A 22,056-nucleotide genomic window follows, 5' to 3' on the forward strand; every position below is an offset into this window, starting at 1 on the left:
AGGAATAAACATAAAACATTAAACCTTATCAGAAATACATCTCAAGAGAGAGACAAACAGGAATATTTAAGAAGTATTTCATGTATCCACAAAGGCAGAGTTTATTGTCAATTGTATTTTTTCAATTTTTATAGACACAAGCGCTGAGACCACTTCTTCAAACAAATAAAAACATGGAGAAAGATTTACATAGCAAATTCTCTGAATTCCTTTAAAATGACATGTCAAGAGTTACAGTAATTGTTATCCAAAATCATTTTTAATGTTCTATCAGCCGACAACTGAATCAGGTCCTTTCACAATCTTGCTGCAAGGAAAGAACTGGAGAAACCTCACCTGCCCTGAGAGCACAGTGACCAGCCGCAAGGCCTTGGCAGGTCTGGTGCCCCAGGGTCACATCTGCTGTGGACAATGTAAAGAACAAGCTTCCTGTGTGCCAGGCATGGCGCCAACTGCTTTACCCAAATTAACTCAATTAGGCCTCACGTGATCCCAGGGGACAGGCACAACTATTATCCCCATTTTACAGATGGGGAGACTGAGGCCCCGGGCGGTCAGGCAACTGGCCCGAGGTCACACAGCCAGAAAGGTGAGCCCAGGCGATCCTGACCGTCACTGCTACGTGCAGGGGCTCTGTGGAGACGGGAGGAGGGCTGCTGTGGAAAGGGTGCCAGGAAGGAGGGTTTAAAAGCTCCTCCCCAAGCACGCGTGCCGCGGGAACGAGCACGTGAAGGAGTTGCGGAGCAGCAAGATTTGCTTTCTGAAATGTGCTCCCACCCTCCCTTGGAGAGCTTAGCCACAGATGCTTCTCGCAAGTACACGGCGCTGGTGCCCGGCACACCACCATCCCCAGTAAACATTAACACTCACGTTGTTACGACCGCCATTCACTAGCAGCAGCAGAACTAATGCCCCTGACGTGGTCCCGACTCGAGGACACTGCAAGATCTTACCAGCACTTTATCCTCTTGGTTCCTGACCCTGGGCCCCAATATCCTTTTTTTAAATAGTAGCCAGAGCCAAGGGGCGCCTGGTTGAGTGAGCCGGTTGGTTGAGTGTCTGACTCTTGGCTTAGGCTCAGGTCATGATCTCAGGGTCCCGAGATCAAACCCCACCTTGGACGCTGCGCTCAGCAGGGGGTCTGCTTGAGGATTCTCTCCCTCTGCCCCTCCCCCCGCTCACTCATGAGCTGTTTCTCCGTCTCTCTAAAATAAATAAATAAATCTTAAAAAAAAAAAAATAGTAACCAAAGCCCAGGTGATAAGAAGCCTGGAAACATTTAGTAAATGGAACACTGAGTAAAAGTAACGTGCAAAAGAGCCCCGGTTAGCAGAAAAACCATGGGCTCTGGAGACACAGCGACCCACAATCAAACCCCGACGCTGCCACTTACCAGCCAAGTTCCCCAAGGGCTATCCTGAGCCTCCGTTTCCTCACCTCTAAAACACTACTCCTGTCACCGGCTGGCTGCACAAAAAGGGACAATACCACTGGGGCAATGAGCCCAGAAAACAAGAAAGACTGGCGTTGGCTGACGGCACGCTCACTCCCCCCTTCCTGCCCCCTCCGTCGGTCACCGACACCTCGCGTGTGGCAAGCACCCATCCCCGGCATCCAGCGGCCCACAGGGGCCTGGCTGATTCTGAAAAACCAGCCAAGGGTCTTGGATTCCAAATTTTGCAAAGAGTCTTTCTCTGTATCTTGAAATTCCAAGTTCTCCAAACACTGGGGGGACGCCAGGAGGAGGTGCAGAAAGAGGCATCGCGGTGGGTTTTATTTTTAGGTACTGGTGTGGAAAGCGTCCAGTTTGGCTTCTCTCTGGTCCGCAGCCACCAGTTCCTCCCCCAAGTCATCACCAAAGTGAACAGCAGACACATCAAGGAAGATTTTGCAATTCTTCTTCTCCCCGGTAAATTCTAGAACAATGGCTCCAAGCCTCCCGTTCCACCCCGGACTAAGTGGATTAAAGGTTTTAGTCTAAATCTTCCCAGGAAGCCATGTAAAGCAAACCCACTGCCCCCCAGGTTGCCCTCACATCCTGAAACTCCAAGGCCCTCTCCCCTCTCCCCACCCCTCCCCTCCTACCTGTGGCAGGGGTAGGAGCATCCCACGGTATGAGTCTGGGGTCCTCCGGGACAGGAATCAGGTATTGGGGGAAGGGCACATTTCTTCCCCTTTTAAGTAACATGTCTGCTGGTGAGCACATGAATTCACTTCCTCTAAAAACTGCTCCCCACAGAAATTTCTCTGCAAACCCTGACAAGCGCTGTAGCTAACCTCAGGGAAGGCTTAGAACCCTCCCGGCAGCCACTACCAATCAATCAGAAATGGCCCCGAAAGCACATGTCTTAGCCATTCCTGAATTCTGACTTCCCCCTTTTAATGTCCAAGAAATTTAGGTCCACAGGAAAACTCAGTGCAGATCACGCAACTTTGCAGAACTAAAATGAGCCTGGATGAAAAATCGACAGTCGATGAGGGGCTTCCAGAAACTACCTCCTCCCCGGAAACGAACCTCAACCTCCAGGACACAAGTTCAACCCACTACAAGGAGGGAGACCAGAGGAAGAATTCATTCAGCAACCCTCCACCAAGGCTTCCAGAGAGGAAACCCAGTCCCACCCCAGCAACACTCCCCCGCCCTGGCTGCTGTCAGAGTGTGTACATCTATTTTGGGGCAGAGCCCACCCCAGGCCCTGGGAGGGCTTCTTTCTCCATCCATCCTTCCTTCTCCAGCCAATGAGCACCTGACCCAAGTCCACCCCAGGGTGAGGCAGCATGGGGATCAGGAGCGCCCCCACCCCCCACTGACTCTGTCCACTCTCCAGAAGCCAGGCGCCCATAGGGGAGATCAGATGTGGCCGGACTGACAGCAGGGAGGGGACGCACCTGACCTAGGAGTCCGGGGGAGAAGGGCGGGGGGCAAGAGTCGTCTTGGCAATGATACCACTTACAAGCATGGTCCGAGAAAGGAGAGGGCTCACCCCCAGAGGGCCGAGCAGCCAAGGCAGGGGCCCAGGGGGGCTCGTGCTTCCCTGGCAGAGGAGAAGGGCAGACAGAGACAAACCATGGGGGGCAAGAGGACCCCAGACACCTGGCTGGGTGGCCAGGCTCCCCCACCCTGCCTACCCCCACCCCCAGCCAGAGCCCCAGCTCTCCCCCACGGATGAAGAAACCGCAACTCCACAAACCCCAGAGACCACCGACCACAACCCACGTCCTGCCAGGGCAGAGATCACGGAGGCTCTACATGGGGAGAAGTTAAACATGAGAAGCGAGTGAAGGCGCTCAAGCGCCCAGACTCCTGGGGGAGAGGAGGAAAGGGGGGCCCTAAAAGGCCCACCCACACGAAAAATGGCGAGGGCGTGGTCTGTACTCACCTGCACCACTTCTATCCCTCGCTTTCTGTGGAGAGAAACAGAGAAAACAAAGGTTACCCAGGCAGTCAGGAAGCATCCTTCCAGAACATTCACTGCAGCCAGCTGAAGGCATGGGAGAGCCTGCGGCTGCACCCCTCAAGCACAGTCCCACAACAGCCCCATTAGCAGAGGGAAGGTTTGTGAACTCCTAGTCAGTCCTCAAGGCCGCCTCTTGGCAGAGAGAGAGAGTCGTTTCTCAGAGGGACTTGGCTGTCATTCTACAAAGACCCCAAGTTTGCTGGTCTTCCTCACAGCCAGCTGTCTCCCTCTCCAATCTCAGGGGCAGCCCTTCATGGGCACAGCTGCACCCAGGATGCTCCCCTCCACCACATTTACCACCAATGGTCTGACCTTCCCTCCTTGGCTCCACCACCTCCCATGGCTCCCCATTTTCTCTGCTATCTGGTCTAACACCTTGGCCTGGCCTCCCAGCTCTGCCTCAATCCATCCACTCTCCCATGTTGCAGGAGGCCCCTGCTCGGCTCAGTTAGTGCAATCCTGGCCATCTCTAGCCCCCACTGACGCCCTATGCGTCCTCTGAGCCTGGTTCAACCATCACGGGCCTCGCCAATATTGCTGCCAGCCTGCCTCCTCCACCTCTCACCCACAATCCCATGGCCACTGTTCTCCCACACACATGCCCTAACTCACCCCACCCCACTACACAAGGGGTCAGGGTCTCTGAGGAACACACAAAGGCCCCCTGCAACTCACCCACTTTTACCTCCCCCCACCCCAAGCATCTGGGCACATGGGCTGTGTCACTTCTCCAAGCCTTGGTCCACACTTTCCATCCCAGCCTTTTGGATGTAGCTCAGAGAGAAGCTCTCCTAGGAAGCCTCCCCCAACCCACGACACCCTCGCCCTACCGACCTACCCAAAGCCAAAATACTCCCAAGAACCTGGGACCACCACCATCCCAGCCCTTTGTTCCAGAGTCCTTCTGGGCTGTCTCCTGGGGCAGCATGCTGGGGCAGGCACAGGGGTCTATGTGGAATGCCAATGGCATGCCCATGGCCAGGCCCATGTGCATTTTCCTGGGAAGAAAGGCCGGGGCCCCCCAGAGGTGCTCAGAGGAGGTTGTGACCAGGCAAGGTTGGAAATCAGAGCAGGGACTATGGCAGGTTCGATGGCTATGTGTACCACGTGCTTAGTTACGGCAGCTGCCTGGCATACAGACACCCCCTAAACGCAAATACATAACACTCAGCTCAGGGTCCTGTGCCCAGCCTGGCCCAGCACTCACGGGCACACCAAATGCAACAGACATCGCTCAGGCCCTGAACGGGCTCACAGTCTAGGGAAGGAGGTGGGCACAAAGCCCCCTGGGCACCGTCACCATCCCCTCACACAACACAGCGGAGGTGATGCCTGCCAATCCTACATTTTGTTGGTTAGAGCATCGGGGTGTTTCCCGACACCTCCTGAGAGCCGGCACCCAGCGGAACCTCGAAAGGAAGCCGCTACATGAGACAGCAAGACAGACCGGTTCTCACTGTGGGATACGCTGAGCCAAACTTCCCCTCAACCCCCAACACCTCAACACAGCCCCAGGTCCCAAGGAACCCAATCTGAAAACCACAGTGGCTGATGCTTCCAGGGGTCCCCACCATCACTCAGCTTCTGCACAGCTCCAGAACAGTTCCAGAATGATAGCCAATACCCTTTGGCTTCCCTGACGTCATGAGGGGAGAGACTGGGCACAGAGCACAGCCCTGGGCCACCAGCACCCACAGCAGCGACACCTCAGAGCCTCGGCCTCACTCCCAGATTGTCCTGCTCCACCTGAGCACCGGTGACAGTGACCGGCCCATGGCTACTTGACTCATGACGGGGACTAGCCAGGTTGGGTTCAGAGAGACTCCTCACTTTGCCCCTGGCCCCGCTCCAGGAAAGAAGTCTTGAACAGCTGAGGGAACAGCTCCTTGGGAAGTCCCCAAGGACAAGACTTGGGGCCGCACCACAGGAAGGACAGATGGCACCGAAGGGGACAGCGGGCGTGTGTGGACGCGACCCACACCAGGTGGACAGGCCTGCGCTGGGCCGCCGCCAGGCCCTGGGTTTCCCCTTTGAGTTAATCCTCATGGCATCCCGATTATCCCGGCGTGTGGCTCTCATCTCCTTCCGAGGCCGAACGCAGTCACTGCCCATCTGCCCACATCTGACACCGTCCCAGTCAGCTTGCCCTCCCCCAGTCCTAAAAAACAAACAGGACTCCAACTTTGAAAACACAAGAGACCCGTAACATGAAAGAAACAACAACACCAAGTTCATCTTGAGAACAGGCAGGCTAAAAATATTAAGTGAGAATGAGCTCCCAGGAGCCAGACTAGCTCCTCTGTAGCTCAGAGCTCCAAGAACAGGATCTATCTCGACTCTGGCAGAAAAGAGAGGGGCTCCCCTTTCAGCCCACATCAGCCCACAAGGGAGACACCCCCTCAGCCAGGGCAGCTAAGGTGCACTGGGTGCTCTCTGCCCGCCGATGCCTTCCTCAGCCCCAGCAGGGCGGGGCAGTGATGACCTGTTACTCGGATGAGAAAGCAAGAGGCCGGGCAGCCTCAGGAAGTGTGGGCTGCCCCACGGCCGGGCTGTCACCAGCAGGCACAGCAGGGCCGGCAGGGGAGGCACAGAGGACGGCCAGCCTGGTCTCTGCACCGCAGGGCCTCGGTGTAAGGGGGGAGCGGCGAGGAGGGCGGCAGGCAGGAAGTCACAGGCCCCATAGTGGCGGGACCCCATGCGCACCACTGCAGCCCACTCCGCAAAGGAGAACATAAACCTACCGGGGCCTCATTCCTTCCTCTGAAACTCCTGTGGGACCAAGAGACCAACAATCCTCACTTCCCAAGCAGCAGGCTCCTGAAATTCCCCAAGTCCAGAAATTGGTTTCTGACACCAAGGGGGAGGAGGGAGGAGAAGATAAGCCAGAGAACTCGCTGTCAAGGGATTACCAGTCCTCCTGAAAACGCCCGCGCCCATCCTGCCCCACAGACGTCCTCACATGGGCGGTGTTTCAGGCTGGTCACTGCGACAGCGGAAGACCGAAAGACCATAAGAGGGGCCATTAAGAAACCACACGTGGTCCGAGAAATACTAGGCAGTAAGTAAAAAGAACGAGGAACCCCTCCATGCGCCCAGAAGGCTTTGTCTAGGTGAAGGCGCAAGGTGCAAAGCTCTGTGTGCTGCCTGCAACGTCCTGGGTTAAGAACACCATCCAGCACAAGAACGTGGGCTTGCACACACACAGAATGAATCTGAAGGTACAGGAAAGAACGGAAGAATATGGTGTAGGGTGGCCCCTGGTCAAGGGCAAGGGCAGCTGGAGGGACGGGTGAGAAGACTTCCGCCCCACCGCACACTCTCCCGCCGGGGCGCTGCGCCCCGTGCACCCAACAACAGATTCTCAAGCACCAGGAACTGTTTTCTTTAATTATCTTTTAAATAATAGGTAAAACTCCAGCTGCCACCATGCCCAGGGCTTGGCGTAAAGTAAATGCCTGATAAAGGCATGAAGAGATCAACCAATCAATAACGTGAAGCAGGGGCGCCTGGGGGGCTCAGTCAGTGAAGCGTCGGCCTTCGGCTCAGGTCATGGTCCCGGGGTCCTGGGATCGAGCCCCGCATCGGGCTCCCGGCTTCTCCCTCTCCCTGCCACGCCCCCTGCTTGTGTTCGTGCGCACTCTGCAAATAAATAAATAAAATCTTATTTTTAAAAATAACGTGAGATAGAGAGTTCAGGATTTATCTAGAAAAGCTTCCAAGTCCTGCTCATAGAGGAGCTGAAACCAGGCCCATTCTGGGAGCATGAGACTGCCCTACAGGGAGCGTTCAGGCCCGATTCTACGCACACTTGACTATTCGAGTATCTGGCAAACAGACCGGGAGGGCGGGCACCGCCTGTCAGCTGTGGCCGCAGCAGGAAAGACATGGGTGGCTTTTTTCCTTGACATTTCCTTGTATTTTCTAGTTTTCTATAATAAGCATAGATATCAAGCCCCAAATTTGATAGAAAAAGCAACAATAAAAAGTTAAAGTTAAATAATTAAAGAAGTTTATTTCAACCTTGCACCTGGAGAAAACTTGTACAGGATCTAAAACTGTTGCTTTCTTGATAAATACTGATTAATAAGTTTTGGACAGAGAACCACCCCCGCAGGTCATAATTATAAACCTGTTTTTCCAAAAGCTGGATCACTGTGAAGGGAAGATCTGTTTTGTAAAAGGACTCCTCCTTGCCAGAAGTCCGAGGAGAGCACAGCCTTGAGGAATTTAAAATGCTCATTTTCGAAGCAAACTATCCTTTCAGGGCAGGAGGGGGAGCGTCAGAGAAGGCTTCAGGGAGGAGGCGGCGTCGGCCATTTCAATGAAGGGGAACAAGAGACAAGACCCTTGGGAGGAGAGGTTAAAAAGGAACAGCATGAGGATTGCTCCCTTCCCAAAAGGTGCCTGCAGGTGTGGGAGCACAAGATCCACAGAGAGGGGTGCGCAGGGGCAATGAGAAGGGGCCAGAAGATGCGGGCAGGCCAGAGAGGCCTGGAATGTCACAGGGCAGCCTGGCCTTTACCCTGCGGGCCGGCGGATCCCAAATACCAGGGTGGACAACTAAAATCCCCACTGGAGCTTGTCAAAAACCCCAATTCAAGGCCTGGTCCTGCAGACTCTGATTCAGGACGTCTGGGGGCAGAGCCTGGGAGGCATTCGGGGCTCTGCCAAGCCCCCGGGTGTTGCTCCGGAGCAGCCAAGCATGGGAGCAAGGAGCAACTTGTGCCTGGGGAGTAGCAGGACCAGACGGGGGTGGGAGGGCTCATCCAGGGGCAGCCCTTCCAGGTCGTGGGACAGGAGTGAAGGACACAGGAGAACGAGAACGGCTGAGCCGCTCCCAGTGCGGGCGCAGCAGGCCGAGGCCCCAGGCCAGCACCAGCAGAGGACGGAAGATGGCTAACCCTTCCATTATGTCACCCGTGGTCGTACCAGGAGGGGATCAGAAACCGAGAACTGAGCTGAGCAGACAGCTCAGGGCTAGGAAAATACAATCGAGGAAGACAGGTGAAAGTGGAAGAGGCAGGTGCGTCCCTAAGAGGAGACCCTGGAACCAGACCCAACCGTACCTCATGCCTCAGTTTCCCCATCTGTCAAGTGAGGAGAATCCTGGAACCCACCCCACAGGGCTGTTGGGGCCCACACTGGGAATGTGGGCTTCTGTTGCTTTGCTCTGTCCCGTCTCCCTGCCTCCCAGAACTGCCCCTCCTTGATCCCACATGATGCTGATGGGCACGCAAGCAACTGAGGGGCTGCACCCTCTCCAGGGCCAACACGTGGCCTGGCCCCTCGCAGGACCCAGGACAGGTCCCGGGGGGCTGTCCACAGCACAGAGAGCATATGGCCAGGAGCGTCAGTGCTCCGTGGCCTCTCTGTGGCCAGACTTACAAGGAGGAGGCCACAGCAGGAGAAGAAGCCAGCACTCTCTTGCCGGAGCTCAAGCCCTCCATCCGGCCGGCATGGAGCCTGTCCTCTCCGGACCTGCAGTCGCGGGCATTTGCTGAAGCCACTTTACACAGGCGTTTCTGTCACCGACCACTAGCACACTGACGACAGCAGATGCTCAGTAAGTGACAGAGGCCACCACTTCCTGAAGATGACCCGGCGTGGGAGGAGAGGAGGCGACAAAGGAGTCTGATGAAGATCAAAAGCAGGAGGAGCAGAAGGTCTGCAAAGCCAGGGAGGCAGAGCGCCCCGGGGGAGACGCGTCCACGAGCCCACACCAAAAGGAGGCCAATGTGTGTGGCATCAGGAGGGCCGACACGGGACACTTTGGGAGAATGACCCCCAACACGAGGCAGGCCTGCCTCACCACAGAGCGGGGCCCCATGGAAACCTGCAGCAGGCCCGGGCCCGGGTCTTGGCTTCCACATCTGTTGAATGGGTGTGACCCTTCTGGCCCAACAGGACCTTCCAGGGCAGGTGTCAGACCTGAGGCCTGCAGACAAGTAAAGCAGGGGAGAGAGGGTGATGCTGAGACACAGAGGTCACCTCTGACCATCGAGGAGAGAAAAGTCCGGTGGCAGCTCCGGAGAGACCAGGGCGGCAATGAAATAATTAAGCCTGTCCAGAAAAGGGGGCTCTTGGGTTCATCAAGAACTGCTTTCTTGGGCGCCTGGGTGGCTCAGTTGGTTGGGCGACTGCCTTCGGCTCAGGTCATGATCCTGGAGTCCCAGGATCGAGTCCCACATCGGGCTTCCTGCTCGGCAGGGAGTCTGCTTCTCCCTCTGACCCTCTTCCCTCTCGTGCTTTCTATCTCTTGTTCTCTGTCTCTCAAATAAATAAATAAAATCTTTAAAAAAAAAAAAAGAACTGCTTTCTTGCAATCTGCAAGGCCACGGTCACGTGCCTCCTGCCCAGACACAGCAGAGGCTGGCCACAGGGGGCAAGCTGCCACTGAAAGCGAGCCTACAGGATAACCCAGCTGCAGAGGGAGGCCGGGCCTCCTTGGAACCATTTCACAGCAGAGGGAATCAACCCAGAAACACAGGCTCCCTCCCACCAAGAGGGGAGGAGAAAGAAGCTGCACCTGCACCCAGAGCTGAAAACCACTTAGAGAAGGGAAGTGTGTAATTATGCGAGTGGAAAGCCAGGCACGCGCTCGTCCAAGCCATTCGTAGCCCGGTTTGGTAAATGCCAGATTTCAGGAGCCCCGAATAATAAGGCCCTTTAGCACCCACGAGGCCTGCAGGCAACCTCCCCACCTCCGGCCTCCTGCCCCTCCCCGCCCTGCAGAGGGTAGGCCCTGGGAGGGCCTCCCGAGGACTCGGGGTTCCCTGAAGACACAGCTGGGCCTCCTCCCTCACCCATGTATGCAGACGGACAGACTCCCCACTGCCTCGACTGCCACCCCAACGTCACCACCTAACTCACACTCGAGGTCACCTCCCTAGGAGCCTTCCTTGGCTCCCAACTTCCTCAGAGCCCCCGAGCACCAGCACCAGCACCAAGCACGGATAGAGAGGCTGCCTGGCTCCGTGTCGCTGCCCCCTACCCTACTCAGCTAAGAGCGCTGTGGTGGACGACATTAACAGCGGCCCCTGATCCTGGCAGCTCTGCCGGGCACTCCCCTGCCCCGCCCGCCTCCCCCAGCCCAGGTTCAGCAGGGCTCCACGGCTTGCTTTGGCCAATGAAATGTACAGTGACCCAGGTCATTTCCAAGTTCAAGTTTTCAACTTCCAGCCCCCAGCTCTGCAGCCAATCCTCCGGGACATCAGCCACCACCATGGGAGCGTGAGAACACAGACAGCCCCCCAAAGCTGGGCCAGACCCACTCCTGAAAAGAAACCTGGCAGGGTGGCCACAAAGCCAGGCCGGGAACCAGGACACCTTTCAGACGCCCTTCAGCTCATGGTAATTCTCAAAGGGGGCACTTTTTGCTTCCAGGGGACAGTTAGCAACACCTGCAGACATTTTTGACTGCCACCTGAGGACGTGCTCCTGGCATCCAAAAGTAGAGGCCCTACAATGCACAGCCCCCTAAAACAAAGGACTCTCTGGCTTGAACTGTCCATGGCACCAAGGCTGAGAAACGCCGGGGTGTGGAGACCAGCGCTGAGCCACTGGACTATGAACGAGCTATAAATAAATCTGTTGCTGCAAACCTCCTGGGGTTGTCTTTGCAGCCTATCCTGCCTGATAAACACCCCTCGAAGAACCATGGCCGGCGGCCTCTGTCTACATCCCCAAATTCTGAGCACAACCCCTGGCTCACAGTATGGGGGGGTGCAGCATAAAAGTGTCGGGGGGAAAGGTGGAGCCAGTCTCTCCTCTCATGAAACCTTCCCAGGAGGGACCCCATTTTCCAAAAACACCTGGGTCTGTCCTACCTCTGTGCCTTTGGACAAACTGTTCTCTCTCTGCCTGCCATGCCCTTCCTCCCCTGGCAAACTCCTGCTCGACCATCAGGAACTGCTCAACCATTAGGAATAGCTCGAACATCATACTAGCTGAAGGCTGTTGCCCTGCCCCCTCCCCAGAGCAAAAAGGATGGCTCTGAGACCGAAGACTGCCCTGTGCCGGGTTTTGGACCCTGGGCCCCCGAGGCCCGGGCCAGGATGTCAGCGCCCCGTGCCTACCGCAGACCCCGCACCTGGCAGGTGCTCTGCAGGCTCTTCCTGAATGAACGCCCCAGCCTCCCAGTGCCAGGGCTCCCACCCTGAGCCATCCCTGCCTGTTTGTTTCTTCGACAGCCTGCTTCACCTACCGATAGTTTCACAACTTGGATTTCCCTCTTACAATGCCAGAAACCCAAGTGGCCCAATATAAAGGCAACATACGAACAGAGTTTTAAAGCCAGTACAAACATTTGAACTGTTTGGACAGCTCCAGGAAATAAGCAGATAAACTGGAAGCTGCCATATGATCATATGTCTTTTTTTGGGGGGGAGGGTCTTTCCCCTGATTGGACAGTCACCAACTCTCATCACTGAAGACCTTCCCCCAGCCCCAGACCAGGTGCCCCACCTGGAGGAGGCGGGCAGGCCGCAGGTTCCTCACAGGGCAGACGCAGAAGCCTGAGTCAGCATGTTCCTTCAGACCCAGAACAAGCCCACGGGGTCCCTGGAAGCGGCTTTGCCTAGTAAACCCAGGAGGTGGGTGAGGGGCAGGGCTAGTGACTCACCTCCCCAGCACCTCCTGGAGCAAAGGAAAGATGCCAGGGCGGCCAGGAGCCAAGGCACCTTTAAAACCCCCATCCCTCAACTTTCAGGGTAGGGAAACTGAGGCAGGGGTAGGCTGGAGATTACCCAAGGGAGTGTTCTGCTGCATCCAAAGTGTCACCATTTCAGACTGGAAATCACCTCAACTTTTCATCTGAAAACAAATATTGAGATTTCCCCCAATGGCACTTGATACATTCCCCCTTTGATACAAAAATTCTCTGAAATGCCTTATAAGCCTTTTACTAGCCCCTTGCAGGAGATATAATTTTCCTTTCTCCTAATTAGGGGTGGGCCTTAAACTGCAGGGGCTGGGGGGCGGGGATGTTATTAGAAGGAGACCCCCAGGGGCTGCAGAAAGGGCTGGTTCCAGCAAATCCACCCAGTTGTCAGCCTTGCCTGCCTCAGGGCTAATGACTCAACCCGTTCTCTTCACAGCAGTTTCTCATTCCTAAGGAAGCAAAGTCAGTTTAACATCAACCTAACAAACCAAGTAATAAGCTACAGCAGGAGAGACAGGCATTCCGCGCTGACATTTTCCTCCTCGGGAGCCACTGGGGGAGGGAGAAGCCTGCCCGTGGAGGTCGGAATGTTTTTAGCACCTGTCCTCCAGGGACCACACACCCTTAAAATAACCGCACAAACGTGTGTCCTGGGCCTGCATCTGGGAAAGCGACACTCTTAAAGGCTGTGTTCCAGTGGAGCTTAAACATCTCTACCCACCCAGATCCTGCTGTTAACACTCCCTTGCAATTGAAAGCTCCCTTCCGGCCGGATTCCAAGACCATGAGAAGGGTTCTTTGAGCCCCTGCAGTTTGGGGGAGGGAATAGTCTCTGCCCTCCTGCTGGGCCGCCCACCACCAGAGCGCAGACCCCATATGATTGTTGTCAAGACTGCTGGGCTTTCTCTTTTCAGCCCTGGGCTGGCCTGGGAGCAGAGGAGTCCCCCAAGCCACAAGCCCTGCCTAGAGACGTGGTGGCCACAGGGCCCCCTGAATATGCCCTTTGGAATCCTGAGGCTCCTCACGGGCTGAGCTCCGGCCTCTCCCTTGATGACTATGGAGGCTCCTAACGAACCTCTGGACAAATCCTAATCTGCCCCTGGCCCACATGTGGACACTTCAAGGGGGTGTCCAAGATTCGTGGGATGGAGAAGCGGTAAGAGCCTTAGTGTTCGGGTAGGCAGAATAATGCCCTCCACCCCTGCCAGGTGTCCTCAGGACCTGTGAGTATGCTACCTCACCTGGAGGAGGGGCTTTGCAGATGTGCTTAAGGTTAAGGGTCTGGAGGGAGGAGAGCATCCTGGATCACTTGGGTGGGTCCAGTGTAATCACACTGGTCCTTAGAAGACGGAGACAGGAGGGGAGGGTCAGAAGGAGATGTGACAACGAAGCAGAGGCCAAAGTCATGTGGCCCCAACAAGCCAAGGGATGCAGGCAGCCTCAGCAGCTGAGCAAGGCAAAGGCACACTTTCTCCCAACAGCCTCCAGAAGGAAAACTCAGCCCTGCTGACACATTTTAGATTCCTGACCTCCAGAGCTGTAGAAGACATTTGTGTTGGGTGCAGCGGCTGAGTCTGCAGTCATTTGCTACAAGAGCAATAGGAAATGAATACAGTGTTCATACACGCTGCCTTCCCTCGGGGCTGGTCTCCGGGAGGGACTGGGTCATGGTCAGAGCTAAGCATCAACTCCCTACGCTTCATCGATGGATAAGGCCGTTACTTGACTGACCTCTTGGACTTGGAACACCGCTGCCATCCTGTAAATAGCCCTGCGGCTGGGGAAATTTTTGAATAAGTGCTTCGGGGTTTAAGTTTTCTGAGTTTGGGGGTGGGGGGGACCCTCACCTTTCCTTTGATGTGATAAAGGGGCCCGGAGAATCCCCGCACCCAGAAGCCCTGGCTTTGACAGCCTCCCTCCTGGTCACCCTCAGGGCTCAGCTCAAACAGCAATCTTTAGTAACCTTCCCACCCCACCCCCGCCACCCCCCAGGATTCCAAAGGGCATAACCAAACACCTACACAGGGATCCCTGATGGGGAGAGGCGTCCTGGGTCTGGGCGGTGAAGACCTTCGGCCCTAGACCTAGAAGCCTTGGGTCTAAGCTGGGGGTGGGGGGGGTAAATATTCCTGACCCTTGGGTCCACCTTAAGGGCCATGAGAGATGCCCAGAACCAGCCAGGCCTTCCAACTGCTCACTCCGAGGCCACCTGGCTCCACTGAAGGCCAAGTCCCTCAGACTCTGCCAAGTGACTCTGAGCAGCGACAGACACTCCCCAAAGAGAGGCATTTGGAGCCTGAGCCCAGCACGAGGCACGCCGAAGCCCACAGGGGCCTGCTGGGCCCCCATTACAGGTGCTAAGTCCCAGCCCCCTCTGCCTTCTCAGATGCACTGAGCACCCAACTCCAGAAACGGGCAGTGCCTTCATCTGGTGCTCCTGGGACCCTTAAGTTTAGGGAAGATTCCAAAGCCCTGGCACAACCCAAACAAATGATTGGTAACATCAGTCATTCCTGGGCCCCCTCACTTCCCACTCGGGCCTGTTGTCCCTGAGCCAGGGAGAGAGGGTAAGGGAGGAGATGGGAGCCAGAGGGGGTGTCATTTCAACGACTGCATTGAGGTTATGATGGTCCTGCGTCTTCAAGTGAGGAAATTCACAGAGAAACTCGTCTAAATAGAAGCTGGACAGAGCAAGACAAATCCTGCACGGTGTCACCTACATGTGAAATCTAAAAAAAAAAGTCAAGCTCGTAGAAACAGAGAGTAAAATGGTGGTTGCCAGGGGCTGGGGGGCAGGAGGAAAAGGGGGGAGGCCGGCAAAAGGGACAAACTTTCAGTCACAAGATGAGTAAGGTCCGAGGATCTAATGTGTAACACGGTGACCAGAGCTGACAGGGCTGTGTCGTATGACCGAAGTGAGCAGAACTTAACTCTTCCCACCAACACCAACAAAAACAGGTAAATACGTAGGGTAACAGATGTGTTCATTAACAGTGTGACAATCACTTCACAGATCATACATATATCCAATCACATCATCACACTCTCAGTACAATTTTATTTTTCAGTTATACCTCAATAAACCTGGAAAAACTATACATGTACTTATAAAAAAAGAAATTTGCCCCAAAACTCAAACCAAGTAAGCCACAGCGGAACCATAATCTAAAGTCACATCTGTCGGCAAAGACCATGCTCGTCCCGTGGCCTGGGGGGCGGGGGGGGGGGGGCGGTCCAGCGGGTCTGGAGGTAAGGCTTCTGGGATTTCTGGAGAAGCACCTGTGCTGGACACAGCTGCCCCTCTGCCCCCCCTCAGCCAACTGCCCCAACTCTGGGCTGACGCCCCTCCTCCACACTTGACCCCGAGGCGGCCGGGGGAGGCCTGCGGGTAAAAGAGCCAGAAGGCATTTCTAGGGGCCCTGCCATCCCGAGACCATGTGCAGCGGGGACTGGCCACACCACAGGTCACCTGTTGCTCCCTTCTCCACAGGGCTGACAGCTCCTTTGACTACAGCGTCACTTGAAATCCGAGCAGGCCAAGCAGAAGGGCCACGGAAGCCGAGTTCAGCTTGGTCTCAGGGGGAGCTGCGGGCTCCCCACAGCAGGCAGCTAGTGACTGGCCCATGACCACAGAGGCCAAACACCCGCCATCAGGGCACGGAGACTGGTACGTGGGGAAGGTTGGGGGGGCTAATGTCCTAGGAAGGTTCTGAATCCGCCAACAAGAGGGAGGAGTTGGCCACGTCGCTGGAGTCCAGGAAATCAAAGGCGCTTTGAAAACACAGGCCAGCCCAGCCTCGGGGGGCCCAGGGCCTGCTCCCAGTGACAGGCACACACCCCCACCTCCTTCTTTGCTTGGGCTCCTGCCCTCCCGGGCTCTGCAGCTGCAAGCCATGGCAACGGGCCCCAAGCATCTCGAGAAATCCCTCAGACACCCCCACACAAGGTGTCACAGCAGCCACAACCTAAAGCCAAGAGCCTGGGCCTTGGGCAGAAGTGAAAACGCCAAAAAGAGGGGGCCCTGATTCCTCAGAAGGGAGAAGCTTGAGAGCAGGCCAAGGGCAGCCGCCCCACCCTGAGAGACATCCAACCCACTTCCCTGACTCGATGCTTTTCTGCTGGACAGCTCTCCAGGAATGACCCTCATTGCCAGGATAAGAACTCAAGACAGAGAGGAATGAACCCAGTTAGCAGGGGGCAGACAGAAGGGGCTTATTTTATTTTTTTTTTTTAATGTTGCCAGGGGCTTTCTTAAACTAAATTCCTCCTGATGACTTGCTTTCACACGAACTGCCTTTCTGTCCAAAGGATCCTTCTTATTCATTCCCTCGTTTCGTGCATACTTCCTGAGCACCTATGTGCCCCGCACAGTATCACTACTGGGGACACAACAGTAAAGACAGTAGAAAGGATGCTTGTCCCGAAGGAACTTAGAGCAGAAAGGGGAGCGTGAACATGCAAACCACTGAAATAAATATAACAACATGTAACATGCTCTGAAAAGAACGTTCAAGGGCCTGAGGCAGGGAAGGTAAGTCAGTGCTGAGATCTAAAGACCAAGAGGCCAGTGGTGTGATGGGGGTGGGAAGAGCCTGCCAGGAAGCAGGAACTGCATCATGTGCAAAGGTCCTGAGGTAGGAAAGAGTTTCGAGCAGCTGAAGAACTGAGAAAAGATCACAGTGCGGGGAGAGAGAAGCAGGAGGCACGTCTTGGGGCCCTGAGGGGTTGTTCTTATGCCATTTGGTGACCTGGACCAAGAAATTCTCTTTTTGCTTAAACTCATCTGAACTGGGTCTTCTGTTACTCGCACCCACAAGAATCCTGGCTTCCACATCGTCCAAACCACAGCATCATACTCCATCACCTTCTCCCATCCACCTGTGCCTCAAACTTGATGGCAAGCACCACCACCCACCCTGCAGCCCCAGCCTAGCATCACCCCCACCTCCCCTCTCTCTCATCCCCCAACAGTCAGTCACCACAGAAAGCTTTCACTGGGGCCTCTGGGCAGCCAACGGCTGGGGGTCCCTCTCCCAGGGAGGTGGCCCACCGCATGCTGGAAGGAGAGGCAGGAAGAGAAAAGCAGATGGCCTCTCAGCTGAGGGAAAAAACCCCCAATAACACTGGCTGCCTGATTGCATATAATTATGAAGGAAAACGCTCTTTCAAATTAGCTTCCCAAATGTGGATATAATTTCAAGTGTCCCTTGCAGTGTGATTACAGCTTCGGGCCCGACCAATGTTTTATCGTCAGCTCGGATCATTCAGGCCCCTGCAGGCAAAAACTACGGAAGCCAACAAAGGCGCCAGCACCGAGCCAGCCAGCTCCCAGAGCAGCGTGCGTCCAGCTGCCCGGTGCTTCCAGCACCGGCCCAGAAGCCCAGCACAGGACCAGCCCGGCCCCTCCACCTCCAGCGCGGGGCCCGCCCCAGGAAGACAGGAGGCACTTCCCTCTCCTCTTTCTTTCTGCATCTTCAGGGTCTGTGACATTCGGACCCAAGTCCCGAGAGCAGCCCATTAATCATAACCAGGACAGCTTCACTTGCTATGGCCAAGCGTGGCACTCTGTGCCTTAGTTTCCCCATCTGTAACTGGGTGGGACGGTGGTAACTTATGACATGAGGAGTGAAGGACACCTGGCACACAGTGGGCCGCCAGTCACCACAACCCTTCGCCTCCTCCTCCCATTTAACCCTTGGAAGAGCACGGACAGTTTTGTGCATGTGGACCAGAAGCTCGGAAAGCCACAGACTCTGGTCTCCATTTCTCCCCTCTCCCACCAGGGGGTGCCCCCAATAACTCGGGGGCCTCCACTGCAAAGGGTCCCCCATTTTACACACAACGGAACCAAGGCCAGGACTGAGAGGGACTTGGGGTCGTGGGAAAGTCAGGAGGAGGTCAACTGTCACCAGGCACTCGTGGACAAGCCCAGCACTAGCGGATGGGGGGCACCACTCACCAGCGTCCCCAATCCACACCAGCACCCAAGAAGAGAAAGGGCTATCACAGCCCCATTCCAAAGATGAGAAAATCAAGGTTTGGGGAAGTTTGGACAGGTTCAGGGTCTCCAACAAGGGCACGGGAGAGCCATGGTGTTCCATCCGGGCCTCCTTTCTGGCAGGCAGAGAACCGGCCACCCTGAGCGCCCACGAGCACACGGCCACCAGGGCTGGTCGGTGTGTGAGAACGGTGAGCGGCGACTAAAGCAGGCCAAACCCATGCCCGGGGAGCAACAAAGCCAGACTGGGAGCCAGACCCGAGCCCTGAAAGTGACTGCCCCTAGGGGACATCCGGCAATGCCTGGAGACACTGCTGGTTGTCACAACTGGGGGAGGAATAGCACCCTGAGGGTGGAGGCCAGGGTGCTGCTGAATATCCTACAATGGCCAGGACAGCCCCTAACAAGACAGAAGGATCCAGCACCAATATGCAAACAGCCCCCAGCTTAGGAGCCCTGAGCTACAGTCCTCCGTGAACAAGCATGGGGATGTGCCTAGACACGCGGTCAGTTCAAAAACCCAAAACTTTCAAATAAATAAATATGCATGTGTGCACGCACAGATGCACCTACGGAAACATGGGTATATGCATGCAGACGTGCTTGTCTGCATGTGCTAGAATATCCTAGAAGGATCAAAAAAAAAGGAGCAGTTCTGGGGGGCAGCCAGGGGGTAAGGGGCACAGCTAGGACATCCTTTCCAGCGTAAGTCCTTTCTTGCCTGTGGATTGGAATCAGGTGACCGCACTATCCATTTCAACACATCTACGTCCTCTCAGAACTAATAAAATAACACTTCCCTCCACGTGCACAGTCTCCCTCAACCACCCAGCCTCATCGCTTTGAAAGCCCCTGGAGCACCATAACCAAGGTCAGTCACCCCAAAACATCTCGCTGACAACTGTAACTAGACCCTTGATTCAGATGCCCACAAGAGGCAGAGTCAAACTCCCCCCCCCACGCCCCCCACACACACACACACAATCTCCACCCCACCCGAACCCACAAAGCTGGGCCTCTGGCAGCTCTGACCTAGGCACAGCTGATGGCAGAGCCCATGGGGTGACCCAGTCCAAGCTGGGCATACTATGGTCCTGGCCCATGCCAACCAGACCAGCCAAATTTCCATCCCATTACAGCCAACCTCCAGCAGAAGAGAGCGAGCGCTCACTGGCCTGGGCCCTGCTGAGCCGCAGCACCAGCAGACTCCAGAGGGGCAGGGAGCCAGGAATCTAGGAGGAAGGCTGGAAGGGCACGCTCACCCTGCTTCGGCTAAACTCCCAAGCCCCAGGCACTAAGTCAGCCACTCCTCGTGCCAAGGACACCTGCCTCCCAAGACCCGCCCCCCTCGTGTTAACTACGTCCCCCAAAGGAACATCTCACCAGAGCCTGGCGGACACCCAGTCAGCCTTTCTTTTTTCTTTTTAAGATTTATTTATTTATTTGAGAGAGAGAGAGAGCACGCGCACCCAAGCAGGAGGGGCGGAGAAAATCTCAAGCAGACGCTGCACTGAGCACAGGGCCCAACGTGGGGTCCAACCCCAGGACTCTGAGATCACAACCCGAGCCAAAAGCAAGAGTCGGAAGCCCAACCAACTGAGCCACCCAGGCACCCAGAAGGAGAGGGTCTTAACGAAGCTGATTCTGTGCTGAGCATGGAGCCCAACGTGGGGCTCGATCCCACGACCCCAAGATCAGGACCTGAGTCGAAACCAAAAGTTGATGCTTAACCGACTGTGCCCCACCCAGGGGCCCCCCAGCTAGCCTTCCTGGCAGGTGCTTTGTTTGGTCCTCACAGCGACCCTCGCACTCCTCACCCAGCCCTGGCCTGTGCAACTCTGCACCATCTGCCCTCCACACCCCGAGAATGACCACTCCTTAAAGCAGGACTTTGTTCTCTTCCATGATCCACAGTCACGCACGTATGAACTCAAAGCCCATTTCCTGACTCGGTAGGCAGATAAACACCCAACTCTGTGGGGGTGCCCACGCCACATTGCAGAGAAGCTTCACCAAGGAGGGGCCTCCCCGTTCCAGAGCCATGAGGACAGAGCTGGGTGCCAGGGGCCGCCCTGCAGAGCCCAGCCCTTGCAGCCCTCCTCAGTGACCCCTCTGTGGTCCCCACACTACTCTGGGTGGTCGTGATGGGGCCCCTCATCCCAGTGAGGAACCCAAGTGCACTGAACATCCCAAATCCTACCTGACCTCCTCCAGCCCACCGCCTAACCTGCACTTCCATCCGCAAGCCCACTTCCCCACACAGGCAGGCGTGAGCCTCACCCCTCCTTCCTTCTCCCAGGCCCGCACCCAGGGGGCAGCAGGTTTTCTAAACCAGGGCTTCTTAGGGGCGCCTGGGTGGCTCAGTCATTAAGCGTCTGCCTTCAGCTCAGGTCATGGTCCCAGCCTGGGATCAAGCCCCGCATCAGGCTCCCTGCTCGGCAGGAAGCCTGCTTCTCCCTCTCCCACTCCCCCTGCTTGTGTTCCCTCTCTCACTGTCTCTCCCTGTCAAATAAATAAATAATCTTTGAAAAAATAAAAAATAAAAAATAAAAATAAATAAATAAACCAAGGCTTCTTAGACGTGAATGTGCAAATGCACACGCACCCTGGGGTCCCTGCTGGAATGCTGGTCCTGAGCAGTGGGTCTGGGTGGGTGGAGATTCTGCAGTTCTCACAAGCTCCCTCCACGCCAAGGCCACCCGCCCTGGACCACAGCCTGAGGAGCAAGGTCCTAGCGAGTCCTCACGGCTGGCCAGCAGCCCAGCCCCTCCCCACTGCCTGGTCAACCACAGCAGGCTCCCACCTGCAGCCCACAGCCCCGGTCCCGTCCTCTCTCATCTGTCCTCCGCGGTGCTCCACACCGGCCTGGGCCCATGCTGCCCACACGCCTGCTCTGGCCCCCACAGCCTTCGAGACCGGGCCCAGGCACACAGTGATGGCTTCCAGCACCCTGCACTGCCTGGCCTTGACTCAGGCCTCATCCCCATGCCGAGCTCCAGACAGACTGAACTTCTCCTGGCTCCTGGTCGCTCCTTGCGGCGTCCTGCACTGACCCCAGGAGGGAGGGCCCGGGCGGTCACCCCAGCGCTTCTACCTGAGGGGCCCAGCAGAGGCTGTTCAGCCTCTGGTCTCCTCATCCGTTCAATGCCAGGATGAGCACACCTGAGGACATGGGGGTCTCCTCCTGCCTCCTCCCGGCCAGGAAAGGTCCCGTGGTGGGAAGAGCCTGCCAGGGCAGGGGGTCGAGGGAGACACAGGAAGGCAGCTGCTCGGTGGGCCACTTGAGAATGAGAAAGTCAACAAGAAGCAGGGCTGTGTCTCTGCCAGTCTGTTCTGGAAACTCATCTGTCCCCACAGCTCAGAGGAGGTTCAGAGGGGACATCCCCCCACCCCCGCACACCACCCCCACGGCTAAGTCAACAGGAGGCTGTCAGCCAGACTCAGCCTCAAGGAGCAGGTTTAAAAGCCACCATTTTATCATCAACTGCTTGCCTTGTGCCAAGTGCTATTCACGGACCTCCCGTCCCCCGAAAGCAGCCGAGTGATGTGGGGCCTGTCATCATCCCCCACTAGGCCTACAGACTGCAGTGACCTCCCAGTGGGGCAGCCGGGTTCCAAGCCAGGGGGCCACCTCTGGGCTCCAGGCTCCTAACTACTAGGCATGGGTGCAGTCCACGCCTGCCCCTCACAGAGTGGACAAGACCTGCCGCGGTCACAGGGACAACCAGCAGATGCTCCTTCCCCGACGCCCCATCTTGCTGCTTTCTAGATGCTCTCAACCCAGGCTTCCAGGGCCCCCTCAGCCCCCATCTGCCTCCCAGCCTGACATGCCCACAGTCCCTGTTTGAGGACCCCCAGCCTCACAGTGTCACACCTTCGCAGCACCGGCTCACTACCTGAACTTTAAACCCACACCCGTCTGCCCAGGGAGCTCCTCCTAA

General features: G+C 56.2%; 1 protein-coding gene across 3 annotated transcripts in view; it reads right to left on the reverse strand.

Moving 5' to 3' along the window:
- ITPK1 (inositol-tetrakisphosphate 1-kinase) overlaps nucleotides 1-22,056 on the reverse strand; it is a 172,054-nt gene that overhangs the window by 126,200 nt on the left and 23,798 nt on the right. The window contains exon 2 of one of the 3 annotated variants that reach the window (XM_025869437.2): nucleotides 3,381-3,405. The exons of 1 other annotated variant lie outside the window; for it this stretch is intronic. In XM_025869437.2, coding sequence (XP_025725222.1) covers nucleotides 3,381-3,405 — 25 coding nt within the window. Of the gene's footprint in view, nucleotides 1-2,085; nucleotides 3,078-3,380; nucleotides 3,406-22,056 lie in introns of those variants that run through there. One more of the 3 variants, XM_025869438.2, reaches the window with a different exon arrangement.

Source organism: Callorhinus ursinus, unplaced genomic scaffold (assembly GCF_003265705.2).
Source record: "Callorhinus ursinus isolate GAN/ISIS: 27379988/994484 unplaced genomic scaffold, GSC_fseal_2.0 scaffold8, whole genome shotgun sequence".
NCBI classification, from domain to species: Eukaryota; Metazoa; Chordata; class Mammalia; order Carnivora; family Otariidae; genus Callorhinus; species Callorhinus ursinus.